General features: G+C 32.6%; 1 protein-coding gene across 5 annotated transcripts in view; it reads left to right on the top strand.

Moving 5' to 3' along the window:
• LOC130443975 (protein PALS1) overlaps positions 1 to 15116 on the top strand; it is a 123287-nt gene that overhangs the window by 73093 nt on the left and 35078 nt on the right. For all 5 annotated transcript variants that reach the window (XM_056778912.1, XM_056778911.1, XM_056778908.1 and 2 more), the window contains one exon: positions 12286 to 12511. In XM_056778912.1, coding sequence (XP_056634890.1) covers positions 12286 to 12511 — 226 coding nt within the window. The remainder of the gene's footprint in view (positions 1 to 12285; positions 12512 to 15116) is intronic.

Below are 15116 nucleotides of genomic sequence, written 5' to 3'. Positions count from 1 at the left end.
ATCGTGTTTTTGAAACTGTCGCAATCAACAAACACGACTATTACTGTGGAACATATTTTATTAAAACTAAACTAAAATCGAAACAACAAAATGATATGTCAATGTGATTGAATGTGTGGACTAAATGGATATTATTCGAAGAAAGATATACACGTTAGACAGACGAAGAACAGACTAGCAGATAAGGTTAAGTATTTCAAGATCTATGAAAGATATTTATGCAATAATGGATTTGTAACGTTTAAGAATGTGGCGACATAGTTTAGACATTAAAAAAATAAGGACTGTAAATAGATTCATTATCTATCTAGATACGGGATGCTATACGATCAACAGAGAATTGGATGAGTCATAAATGAGATATTTGGAAATCGATTCCAAAACTATAGGCTAGTTAAATAACTTCATTTATGGCTGAGCATTGTTTGTCTCAACTTTCGAAGCTAGACGTTGGTTAAAGTGGTAGTGGTCCTGTATGGATGGGATTTTCGATTTCTTGGGGCGAACGCCTCCACTCGCGACACCGGCTTCGATTTCAAATTAATACTTTTGATACGCGACAATTATGGAAATCTAATTTGACTGCGTTAGTTAAATAACTTAATTTATGGATAACAGATTTTAAATGGTTCCCACCAGGATTGGTGAGATAATTCCTCTCTTCTAAAATTCAACTTCGTTGGCTAACGAGGAAGTTGAACACTAGTCGGGTTCATTGGGTGGTTTCCTGTCGGCTGCATCCACTGTGGATAAAGTTTCTTTTTAACTATGGTTCCTCCAATTAGAATAAGAAGACAATAGATAATTATTGTCCATACACTGGACCTTGATTTCCTCTTGGTGAATATTTTATAGTTCGATGTTCTTGTAGAAATACTGATTCGTCGGATAGAATTTAAAACAGGGTTTGCCCATGAATAAGTTGTGACAATTGTTTTTTTTTCTAATGTTATTTAGGAATTACTGTTTTTTAATCTTTCATTGAATCTAGAACATATTTTTTTCTCAGGTCTAGAGAGATCGATTAATTTATCAAAATCAAAATCATTGAATGAGTCAAAAGACATAATGAAGTTAATTCAAAATTGCTTACAAAAATATTATGAATTTGAGCATTTCCCCATCTAAAATATAAGGATGAACAGTACATTTCCTTTGGTGTGCACTCCTTGCAAGGTTGAGCAATGTTCGTCTCAACTTTCGACGCTAGACTTTGTGAAAAGTCGTAGTGGTCATCTATGGATGAGATACTCGATTTCTTGGGAACTACTCCACTGCGAACGTCTCCACGAATCGCGACACTGGGCACAATTTCAACTTGTTATTTTCTATACGCGACAATTATGGAAATACAATCTGACTGCGTCAGTTAAATAACTTAATTTATGGTTAGGAGATCTTGAATGGTTCCCATCAGGATTGGTGAGATAATTCGCTTCCAAATATATTATAGTGACGAACAAGGCACCGATTAGAGCAATTAATTCAAGAACATTTGTCATTTATTTTGACAAAAGTTACAGCAAATTTGATGTCTTATTGGTATTAACAGCATCCTATGATATTTTCAAGCCAATTTTCTATCCATTATAATCCAGAGTTAGATCTAGAAATATTTTATACATGTTAAATCGAAAGCTTGAAAAAAATCAATCACTCATTCAATTAAAATAGGAGATTCCTAGCAATGTGCAAATGCTGTTGCTGAACTAATTGCTTTTATTTACAACCATATATGCATGACTAACTTCATTGAAGGTTAACTATATATAATCTTTTCACAGTAATGGAATTTTTCCCACCTCGGTGTGTAATATACTATTAACAATTTTATAATAAAAATTTGTTTTAGAAGAATCGCTCTGTTACTGTTTACTATTTGACATTTACATGTTTCAAAGTGTCGGTTTACAGGTAGTAAGTTAAGGCGGAAAATTTTAACTCAGTTTGCCTTGTATATTCATTCGAAAATGGCACTTCCTGCTTACGATGACCCATTGCCTAAATGGTTACAGTATTTGATTATAAATTCTTCTTCACTAAAAGATAAACGATGTCGCCTCTAGTGGCATGTGTTAAACTGTACTACAACATTTTTCAGAGAATATATATTTTAGAACAAAAACAGACCCTGTCAAAAATTAATTTCTATGAAACTTCTCCGATGCCATTTCTGAACCAAACGTAGAGAACTATAATTATTTAGGTTCAAATAATTGGAAACAATTAACAGTCTGTTTAGATAATGGTTGGAATGGTTAACATATGGATACGTCAACTGTTGACATTGACATTACTATAAAAGGATTGTGTTTAAAAAAAACAACGCTGATATTGGAATTCGACAAGCATTAACACCTGCATCATTAATTCTCCATTGATTTTAGGTTTTTTGAATCCACATACCTATATACATCTTTATTTTTCAGGATATACAAAACTTGCGTATCGATTAAGGACTGGTTGAAATAAAATTCCCTTAAGCCTATTATTATCAAGCAAATATCAGTAACTCATCGAATAACAGGGGGGGGACAGGTTTTAATTTTTTTCTGAGAAATTAAAACAAATCTTCACATAAAAGCTCCTCAAATTCAAAGAATGTTATCTCGTTGAAAAGGATATGTTGTTAAATATGTGATCATAGATAGTTATTAATTCATGGAGCTTCTAATTTTTCTATGTATACGAAAGTTCGAAAGATTTTCGATAGATGGCGTTAGCTACGCCGTTTGCATTAATATTTGAGTCAACACTACTCAAGCCTCTTACTCTTAAGGAAATATCAGTAACTCTTCATATAAGGGGGGAAGGGAGATTTCAATTTTTTTCTCAAAAATTAACACATTAGATCCTCAAATTCAAAGAAAGTTATCTTGTTGAAATGGATAGTTTGTTGAAATATTGGGGGCGTGCATTATATACCTGAGGCGTCCAAGGGGGGGTCTAGCTGAAAGTGATATCTCTATCTAAAATGATGGTTTATAAGAAAATGATTTTATAAAAAATAAGATGCATTGTGATAATACACGCGATCATATTTCTGAGCATCGAACAGAAAGTTAAGCTTTAAAATATTTACTTCAACAATATGATTGGTTGATTTAACATCCGCCCATGATGGAATATATCTTATTATTTATTATCTAGTGATAATCAAGAAGTGCTTATAATCATTTAACTATCCAATTGAGTAAAAGAATTGAGATACGATGAGAAATCATGCTTTAAAATTCAATTTACATTACCAGCACAGGATCATTCATGTTTTTAAAATGATCATAAAAAATTGAATATTTACTTTATTGGTACAGACACTTGTTAAATCATTTGTTACTTACTCACTTAAGAAAAATGATGTCCGGCAAGTGATGTCCATTTTGGGCAATTCATTGTTGTAGCCTTTGACGGAAACTGGCTTCAACTCTTTGCAGCATGTCTACATCAATCTGGGTGACGCCTCAGAAAAAAATTACAACTACTCAAGTCCGGTGACCGAGGGGGCCAGGGAATGTCGCCGAATCTGGAAACGATCCGTCCTGGGAACAAATCACGGAGAACAGCTGTGCGAGCTGTGACCCAATCCTGCTAAAATATCACATTTTGAAAATCAATTCCTCGGTTTTGTAACTCGGGGATGAAAAACGTATTCAACATTGCAATGTAACGATCAGCTGTTATAGTTATGGTAGCGTCAATTTCTTCAAAAAAATTTGGCCCAACAAGACCAATCTTTCCTACACACCAGACACTCACCTTTGGGTATGAAGTGGTCTCTCTCGTGACGCTGATGTGGATACCAGTCACGTGCCTCTCCCACCACGGGCGCCCGTGTACAACCCACTTCAAAAACATCTGGTTCCTGTGGATGACCCTCTATCAAAAATTGTTTGGCAAACAATGTATTTGAAACAATAGTCTCAAGTATCATAATACACAAAACCAAACTTATTTCAGTGGAAGAGTGTATACATGTATCAATAAGCATTAATCGTATTTTTGACGTCAAACGACATATAAGTCCATAGCAAAATTAAACCAGTATGCGGAATTAAATATTATTAAAGTGAAGGAACTTTCCAGTAAATATAGCCTCAAATTAAAGCGGAATGCGGGAAAAGATGATGTCGATTTGATTTCAATTGGCAAGTGATTGTGCATTTTTTTGTATTGTAAAATATTGAACCCTTAACTAATTCTGAACGTGGAGTAGGTAGGTAAAGGTCGTGCTCCGCGTTCCTAAGTGGATAGCCGTGTAACGTTCTTTCTGAAATTGGAGAAGTGTGCTTACGAATTAGGCAAACGCATTCAAAGATAAATAAAGAAGGAAGAGTCAGGTTTTTTAATCTTCTAAAGAATTCCCTGCAGTGAGCCCTGCTGTTTAGTCCGAGCAAATATCTAAAAGCTCACTTTTGTAGTTTGAAGATTCGCTCGAATTGAGTCGCACTACACGTACTCCAGAAGGGAAGGGCTTACTGAGATGCGACTCAATAAAGGCATAATAAAATGTTAAGGATAAATTTTTTATGATAAATCTAGTTTTTCAAACGTTAAGTAGTGACGGCTTCATGATTAGGATATGCATAAGCTGGAGAGAATATAAGTCACCCTGTGAGATTAAGATATATTTGTTGTCATAAGAGTTAGCGGAAAGGACTCAACGATATGTAGAGCTATCTATTCGAAAGGTTTTATGTGACACGTTGTTTCTTTATCGTAACTAATTTATTCTTTTGGCATAGTTCGCAAAATTTAATGAAGTCTTTATACCTAATTCAATTTCATATGTGGCCATTTATAAGTTTATTTGATTTTTTTGGAAACCCCAATGATCCGAGGAAAGGTTTGATAGATTTTCTTTTAGAATTAGGAAATTAAATTGATCCTCCAAAGATATATTTTATCATTGCTCGTAGTTCTTTGAAATTCAGTTTATCATGTCTAATACCCAATCTGGTAGGTTGATAACATTTATTTGATTTTCAATCAGAAGCGTTTAAAGACTTTGAAGTAGTTTGATGATGATGATGATGATGATGATGATGATGATGATGATGATGATATTGTTTAACAGGAGATGAGAAAAACTTTTTACGTGGTGAATTTTTTCGTTCAGTGATAATAAAGATTTTGTGCTTGTAAGATAAGGTAGCCAGATAATTCTTTAGGAAGTCTGGGTAGTAAGGAACCGTGGAAGATTTGAACTTTTTTGCAATACTTGGCATTTAATATGGATAGCTTTGTTATTAGAATTTATAGAAACTGAAGTTAGAAAGACTTTATGGTGTATTTTTTTTTCTTAAATGATACTTTGTTTGGTAAGGCAAGTTCGAGAAATAACAGTATATAATTAGGATTATCTGTAGTCTTAGAAATAGTTAGAGAATTGTAGTGTGGTGAATTGACATTAGATTATCTATTGATTACAAGTCAATCGGTTTTATAGTCAATAGAAGCAGAAAAATCTTTCAATCAAGTCGTTGCCTAAAATATCTTCAAATGCAACGGGAAAATAATTTGAGACAGCGAAAAATCAGAGTCAGAGTAGTTAAAATAGCTGGGTGATGGTTATGACATTTGGTATCGTGATTCAGATAATCAGTTTTAAGGAGAGTTAGTGTCGATGAGAAAACGAGAAGTTTTTTTAAGCAGAGATGAGTCGATAAAAATATAGAAGGTTAAAATTTGAAAATATATTAAAGAGATTTGGCCTGCATAATAATTACGTTCTTCAAGGTAGCCACCGGAGTGTAACGATATGCTAGTACCTGGTTGCGAGTTATTTCTTTCATCCGAATTGCTAGAATTTTTAATAGAAAAGGAATTCGCATTACTTCATGGTTTACTTTGTCTATTATTGTTATTGTTGGTTTTTTACACATTCCTAAATAAGATTTTCACAAGAATTGAAGATTTTAATGTTAATTCCTTGTGTTTGTGTATAAACGTGCCTAATTTCTTTAATTTCTGATTTCTTGGACCTTTTGATATATTAATGCATCTAAATGTTGTTGATTTTTGATTTCTTCTGTTTCAAAATTAGTTTTTTTTAGTAATTTTTAGAAGATAATATTTGACGTTTCGACTTTTCTTTAAGTCTTTTTCAAAACATGATATGGACACTGATAATTTGCGCATTTATATTAATCAATAGATCACCTACATCATGAATATCAAAATAAGAATAAAATCAAACTAGATCTTTCTTATAATAAGAAAAATTAATTTTTCCTTATTCCTTACATCTTAAATATGTAGCATTACTTGATCAATCAAATTATTTGGAGATTTATTAGAATTTACAAAATAGAGCTATAAATTTTACTTATATTATTTAGGTCTTTTTTATCATTTATAGCTTTTTCGTTTTTATGAATGTGCACCATTTCTAAAAATTCTCTTTTTCGTGTATTATATTCCGTTCCAAGAATTTATTAATCTTTATAATTGAATTTGTTTTTTTGATATTTCATGGTTCGTTAACGCAGTTTTATTTTTTCTATCGTATCGATGACATTTTAGTCTATTTTCTAAATATTGAGAGGTCTGCCCTATGTATATTTTGATAAAGAAGAAAAGTTGACACGTGAAATTTTATCTTCCAAAAATAGAAGAGACCTAAAATCAAGAACATTTAGATGCATTAACGCATGTCTAATGTTATATTGAAATTTAGGTTGTAAAAATTATTTTATTAGTGAAAATATTAGGATGATTCCGGACGTTCGTATATTTAATCTGAGGTCTATTTCGAAAAAGGATAAAGAGAATGTGCCCACTTTTACTGCAAAAGATACAGTGGCGAGTACAATTAGAATTTATATTTTGGTATTTCGAAATTTCATGCAGATATTCTTCAAAGCGAATTGAACAGCTTCTTCCAAAGTTGAAAGCTTTATAAATTCAACAAAAATAGAGAGTTTTCTGGTTAATCCAATTAAATACACTGAGTGCTTTTTCTTACAGTAGTTCTGCATAATTTTCGCGGCGTTTCCCTTTCATAGAATCTTCTAACGTCTATAAGACTTTTGTTAGAATTTTGTTTACAAGAATGCAATTCTAATTGCCATTGATCTTGAATCCTTTTCCCTGAATATCTATCAAGTAGGTAACATTTAAGAGAATTCACATTTTTCATTAAAAGTCTAGGGTTTTCAGTGATTGGTTTATTCTAATTCTAATAAGAAACACTTTCGCACACTTCCCTCATGTAGTCTCCTCGAGAGTTTGAATCAGGCTATTTTCCGGTTTAAAGTGTTAAACGAAACCATTGATTGAAATCATAAAAATGAAGAAATGTTAAATGAAGAGATACTATCTGGAATAAATATGTTAATAAAATTAGCTGATCCCGTCGGATATTCAAAATTTGAAACATTAATAAAGAAAGATAAATTCTTTTTGTTGTTCAACATTGTATTCAATAGAATATAATAGAATAGATTAAAACAGAACGTATATTATATTCTCAGTTATTTTTATTCATAATCACTTTCATTCTCGAGTCATGGCTAAATTAATTTAAATTATGAATAACTTGATTACACCATTATCATTTGAGAAATTCACTTGCCACAGATATTCCCATCTTTACGATATTTATACATTTTTACCTTTCCCCGCATAAAAAATCAACAACTGGTAAATGAATATTTGGAATATTTATTAAGTTGTATCTTTGAAAATATGCGAAACAATTAATCGGCAATTTTTTCCAGAATTAACTTATAAGGCCAGGTTTCTACACATTTTACTTTTTATATTATAGAGTGCCATACTTTGGAGAATGTATGGCCTTTATTAAGCAAAGTTTGTAGCAAATTTACTGCTGATGAAATGATATCGTTATTTTCTATTATAAAACGCCACAGGATCTCTCCGTTGGGTGTATGTACCACAAGGAAATGGCGTCCAAGTTTGTCTGCAATTTATGAAAGGCTATAGCTGGGTCCTGTTGAGATGTTAGCGCAGCAGGTCATCTAGATATGTTGCGGTAGTTACATAATTGGATGTAAAGTGTTGGTGTAATCTTGGATTTTGACTTGAAAGTGTCTGTTTTGCAGGTAGAATTTTAGGATTTGGAAAAGGTTGTGCTTAAGGTTTTTCCTGATTACATATAGTAGTCCATCATGCCAGACCTGGTTTCGAATGTCTCAGCGATATCTAAAAAGGCTGCCGAACAGTATTCTTTATCTTCAAAAGATTGGTACATTTTTTTGTGGCTCGATGAACTTGTTTTATAGCGGCATGTTGTTCTCTAAATCCAAATTGATGGTTAGGTATTAGTCTGCTGGCTTTTAGAATCGGTTCTATTTTCTCAATCGGTAGTTTTTCAAGAAGTTATGAGATAACTGTTAATAGGCTTATTGGTCTGTAATATAAAGTGTCTTCAAGAGGTTTCCCTGGCTTAGGGATTAGTATAATTTGGGCTACTTTCCACAAAATTGGAGAATAATCCTTTCTTGATACTGCATTGTACAGTTGTGTTAGAAACTTCAGCTCCTTATTTGAAAGTTTGTAACGTTTTCACTGCTCACAGCTTGCGTTATTTTTGTTGTTATAAACATTATACGATATAAACTTACCAACTTCCTTTTGTAAATAATTTTCTTTATAAGATATTTTGTCATATTATCTTCGAGGCGCACCAAAAATATGTTCACGATTTTACTGTTTACTTTCTGGATGCTAAACAAAATATTAAACATAAAACACCCCTTCATGTTTTCCACAAAACCAGATGATTTTAATATTAATTTCTAAGAATTATCCCTGTAGTTGAAAATCCCCAGAGCTACCTGTAGAGTACGTCGAGTTTATAATATAAAACCCCCGTCATAATTTGTGATAAATATTATTAATACCTGCAAATGTGCGCTCGATGCCCCCTCCTATATAATCTGTGCGCTCGATGCCCCCTCCTATATAATCTGTGCCCTCGAACCACCGTGCGCTCGACTGGCGCTCGATGAACGCATTCAAGCAAATTCTATCCTTCCGAATAAAACTAAATAGAAGTAGTAGTTCAGTTTATATAAAACTCAAAGGACTATAATGCTTCACTGAAATGACACAGATTCGATGAAGTTTTTGTAATAATTCATTCATAGTTTGTTACTAATATTTGCTATTGAACTTTTTAGCGTTTGAGCGAACACTTCGTATGTTTATATAAGTTTCCACTTGAATTTCATCAAATCCATAGATAAAACCAGGAACTCAAACTGTTCGTATCACTAGTGAATGTTTTCCTTTTCCCTTCAAAATATTATTAAGATCCGTTATTACAGAAAATTTTTAACTCGATGAACTACTGAATCGGGTTATAGTACACAAATGACGAATTTTCTGAACCCAAATGTTGAAACGATTAGAGCATTTTTAATTTTCTGAAAAATTATTGAGAGATAATTTACCTACAAATAAAAAATTTAGCAATTTTTATAATATTTTCTGCGGCCGATAGTCTTATGTTGTGCTAGAGATAAAATTGATTATAACTTGACCTAAGCCCAGTCGACATTATTAGCGAATATATTTTTCATTGGAATCTGTCGATAACTAAAAGGAATAGAATATAAGAAATAAAAGACTTTATGAAACGTATTACTCAGAAGAAATTTGATTCTAGGCGACAGCCAGAGTCCTAAGAAGACGAGGACTTGCAGTTTGCCAAAATTCGTTCTATTCTCGAAAGCTGTCGGATGTGAACTCGCATGACGGAGGCTAATATTCATATTGATTCTCTGTTTACCTATCACCACTTTCGATAACTATAAATAGGAGAACTGTTTTTTTTTAACTTCCGATAGACTATAAATAAAAGACAAGTTTATATAAACACCATCACTCAGAAGTTTTCTCCATACACACGACTTATTCTTCGATGGATTTCTGTAGTCTTCAGTATGTAGAAAACGAATCGCAATTCACACTTGGCGGGCATGTTTACGTGGCTGTAGCACAACGCCGACTGACAGCGTCTACAGCGCATGCCCGCTTAGCGTCTACACGGGCAATTGGAGGTTGAAAAAAAAACAGTCCTCGTATATTGAGATTTACTATTAGACCAAATATTAAGTATTTTAATCGTGTGAAGTTATCAACGGATTTATGCCACGTATATTATTTTGTCACAAAATCAACTGTACTTATGTGTAAAAATATTAATACAGGAGACATGTAATGACATTATAATAGGCTACAAAATTTTATTACAAAAAATTTAAGATTAGGTGGTTAAGTGGATAAAAAAATCTTAAACATTTACATATTTCACATTCCGAACCGAGGACCAAAAGTATAAAAAGAAATTTTTTAACTATTATAAAAGTTCACATAATTAGAAAACAATGGACTAAAAATTGTAATGTAAGATTTTTAGTAACGCCATATAAATTCATAAAGTTTACGTTTGAGCGCTGATGCGTATCGTTAGTTTTGAAATGGAAGACCCAAAATTTGTTAAAACTTTTACGAAGAATACTTAATATGGAATTTATTAACACATTCTAATGTAAGTATTTTTTAAGACGCCACAAAAAGTTCATTAACTTTAGTTTTGGGTGCTGTCGCGCATCGTTCGTTTTGAAATCGAAGTCCCAAAACTTATAAAAAATATTTACTCCGCCATTTTTTGAGGCTTCAATTTTAAAAAGCCTCAGCGAAGAAATTTAATCATCATAATTTTTTGACGTTATAAAAAATATTTACATCGCAATTTTTTTTAATAAGTTCCTTATTGAGTGTCCTTTGCGATAGTTTTCAAAAACGAACCAAAAAAACCAAAACGAACGCATCAGCGCTCAAACGTAAACTTAATGAATTTATTAAGCATTTTTAAAAATACTTAATACTAAAAATAAAAAGTGAAAAATTTGTTTATATTTTTTAGATCCTCGGTTCATATGTGAAATATAAACAAAAACACGTTTTTAAACATTTTCTATCTAGGTAATTAATCTTCTATTTGTGATAGTCAAATTTTGTAGTTTATTATGATGTTATTATAAGTCTTCTATATTAACATTTATTCGCAAAAGTTCAGTTTATTTTGAAAAATATATAACACGGGTGAAATACTTATAAGTTAACTTATAACAAAATAAATAACAAATTCCAATTCAATTGTTAATAAAAATTCAGTTCTCCAAAATATATTTTCTCGGCTATTTCAAATTCAAAAATTTTAATCATAATCCTCATAAAAATGTGAATTGATGTTGACTAAAATATAACGATAAATAAATCATGAAGTTTAGTAGGAAGCATAAAATGAGTTTATAAACCAAATCCTAATTCAATAATACGAGGGTTATTTGAAAAGTACTAAAGACACAAGACTTTTTTTCCACAATCTTTTTTTTCCAAAATAGTCTTCTTCTAAATCTATACATTTTTCTAGCGACTTTTTCAACCCTTTCGAAAAATATATAATATTTTTTCCCAAAATAGGTGTTTATGTATGCAATAATATAACTGTTTAATGAAAATTTGATTCCTGCAAGTGATGCATAATTTATCAGTCAGTGATAAATGCGTCCTTTTGATGTGCTGATAGTCTCTTCTCTCTCTCTCCAACCTTTATGAAACGGTTTCCCAGTGCCATTTGGTGAACATTTTCGATAAAATAGCAGTTTTTAGTCTTCCTGAATGTTTGAATTCGGCTGCCCCAAATTTCACTCTCGTAAATTGTGGTGCATAGTCTCCGTACCCACTGTTTAGCTTCTTTTCATTTTCGTAGGCATTCGGCCTTTCAAAAACTGATATTAAACGACAGTTGATACTCAATTTTTCATTTTCAGAAAAATATTCAATCAACTCACTTATACGATGTATAAACACAAACAGTCCAAAATAGCTGAATGTTCAGGTTGACGTCGGAAACTTCTTATCAACCCTCGTATATTTAACAAAATTAATTTTATTTTGATTGATTGCTAATATAATTAATCATTTTATGTTTATGTGATAGACGAAAACCGAAATTGAAAACGTCAAACAAAAAAGGTATTCGTGTGATGAATGATTTGGAAACATGACTTGATCATTTGATCTTCTATCTTTGTTATCCTAAAAAATCAATATTCAAATTAACTCAAAGGCATAACAATTCGCTTTTATGGAAAAAAATTATTTGTAATGATATACTAGCACTGCCTAAAGTAGAAGCAGCTTTTTATAAGGCCTGAAAGATTGTCTGATCATAGAGTTTCGAACAATGAAATCCATTTCTTTTAAACACTATATGATAAATTCTATTATAAACATATATTTTTATTGTAGGCCTCGTCGACGCTCGGGCAGCAGTATCGTTGTACTCGACGGGGAGCTAGATCCAGTAAAAAAACACCCTGACGACTTGAACGATAGTTTAGGGTACAATAACATGGTGATGATGATCCCCAGTGAGAACGGACCCCATAGGGAAATGGCCGTCGATGTTCCAGATAGTTTCATCGCCAGAAATAAGACACCGCCTAGGTATCCCCCACCTAAACCTATTTTACAGGTAAGAAATGAAGAACCATTTTTAGTAGAAATCCCCATCGAACATTACAATAAAAAATACTGAAAAGTATCGATTTGTTTAGTATCAAATAAATACTTTTCTAATGTGCCTTGGCGTACAACTAATTTTTAATTCATTACGTCCTACGATTTTGATGTAGGACTCGGGAAAGTGTTTTTTCGAATAGGGTGGGGTGCGAGGAGCGCACGTGCATCTAGCGCACACTATCAGAGAGATCGTTCGATGAACGTACAAGAAAATTTGATCTACCGAAGTGAGTCCTAGACATGGGCAAACATACGAACTTATGAATAATTATTATCATTAAGACAAAACGAAAAACCATGAGCGAACATCTAAGATTGAACAAAATGAGCAAATGTTCAATATTATATAAAATATTGAACAAAAATTGATAGAAAAAATTATTTTTCCCAAGAGTGACTGCATTTCGGTACGAGTATTAGATTAAAATAATTTAAAAAATTGCTAATTTTGAATTCTCCACAAGAAAGCCCTTTAATTTAAAAATGGTTAGGTTAGGTTAGGTTAGGTTAAGTTAGATTAGGTTAGATTAGATTAGGTTAGGTTAGGTTAGGTTAGGTTGGGCTAGGAGACTATGACTATTATAGCATTGATGAAAAAGTATTAAATCTTTATTACTCTTTTATTATTTTTCTCCTTTCGTATACGGTAATCAACATTTCAAGCTAAATATAGGGATTGAAGATAACGTCTTAATAACTGCAAATGTGCGCTCGATTAAATATATTCTGTCACGTCTGGTTCAAGAAATATTTACGAACTTGACTGAAATACATAATTTTGGTATTAATACTAAAAAATAAATTAAAAAGGACTAATTTTGGCTTTCTTTTTATAGCTATTTGAATTAGTTTCTCTTATAATTTACCAATAGTAATCACCTTACATACGAGGGCGAATCAAATATAAACGAGACTTTTGGATCTGCGCGCGCAATAGGTGATAGGTGTCTAACAACTTCGGATATTGTAATTAAGGTTGGAATAAGTTATGGGAGCACTTACTCTATACTCTCAGAGGAGCTAGGGTATCGCAAGGTGTGTGCCAGGTGGGTTCCTCGTCTTCTGACAGTTGACCAGAAACTGAATCGTTTTCAAGTGTGTGAGCGTCTTCTTGCTCGATTTCGGGAAGAAGGAGACCCATTTCTTTCTCACATTGTCACCTGTGATGAAACGTGGGTGCATCACTACACCCCTGAGTCGAAACAAGCGAGTATGGAGTGGAGGAAGAAAGAAGAAACCGGACCAGTGAAAGCCAAGTCACGATTATCGGCTGGCAAGGTTTTGGCTACCGTTTTTTTTTGACCAGTGTAGCCTGCTGCACCTTGATTTTTTGCATGAGCGCAGAACAATTAATGCGGCGTACTACTGCAAAATTTTGACTGAGGTCAGACTTGCATATCGCCGCAAAAGACGACACCTTCCAATGAGAAAAGTGATTCTCCTCCATGACAATGCTCGCCCCCATACGGCAGCCCTGACAATACAAAAATTGGAGCAACTGGGTTGGGAGACACTGGAACACCCTCCATACAGTCCAGACCTGTCTCCCTGCGACCTCCATGTCTTTGGTCCTCTCAAGGAAGCTTTGGGAGGGCAAAAATTCCACAGCGATAATGAGGTTGAAGCATATGTGCGCAATTGGCTACAAACACGACCTGACTCTTTTTACCTAGAAGGAATTAAAAAATTACCTATACGCTGGGAAAAATGTGTTTCTAAATAAGGAGATTATGTAGAAAAATAAACTATGATTGTTTGTGCGTTTAAAATCAAAATAAATATTTTAAAAAATAAGTCTTCTTTATATTTGATTCACCCTCGTATTTTCATCAACCTTTACATTGTGCTAAAAACGTTTCAGCACAATTTTTTCGCCTCTCATACTTCCTAAGTTTCCAGTAAAAACACTTGATGCGAGAACAGAAAATGAATCTTTAATGACATTTACAAAAATTTTCCAATAAATCGGAAACAATTTTTTTGGGGTTTTCACTTTTTTTCCCAAAAGCCTTCGAGCCTTATTATACAGATTGTCTCAAAAACTAAAATTTAGTATTAAAAATATACTAAAATACCAGTGATGCGATAATTTTTAATTTTTGTGGTCTGTATATATTCTTGGAACACCTTTTATTTGCTATAGGGTCAGTTATGATATGGAAAGTAATATCTTCCCGTCGCTTCTGTGGAGTTAATTTTCTGATAATAACTGTCAGCTAACAGGGGCTCTTCATGGTAATTTTTGAAATGACGTTTACGTATAATAATGAACGTCTTCACAACAATTGGAGGGTTACTGAAACAACTAAGTATCTTGACAAGATGATTCCAATCTGATAATTTGTTTGGCCGGCTGATAGTTTAGAAATATATTTAATGAATGTAAAGGGGCATAATAGATCTTTTAGGTCTCGGTGAATCGTATTGATTTCTTTACAAACTGAATTATAATTTTTTTTTTCTCTACTGTTAATAAACAATCCTATCTTTTAGTATACATTTAGTAAAATTACATTTAGAGTTATTTTTGTTCTATTCACTATAGAGTAAAAATTTCA

Source organism: Diorhabda sublineata, chromosome 5 (assembly GCF_026230105.1).
Source record: "Diorhabda sublineata isolate icDioSubl1.1 chromosome 5, icDioSubl1.1, whole genome shotgun sequence".
Lineage (NCBI taxonomy): Eukaryota > Metazoa > Arthropoda > Insecta > Coleoptera > Chrysomelidae > Diorhabda > Diorhabda sublineata.
This window is presented reverse-complemented; position numbering and strand designations above follow the sequence as displayed.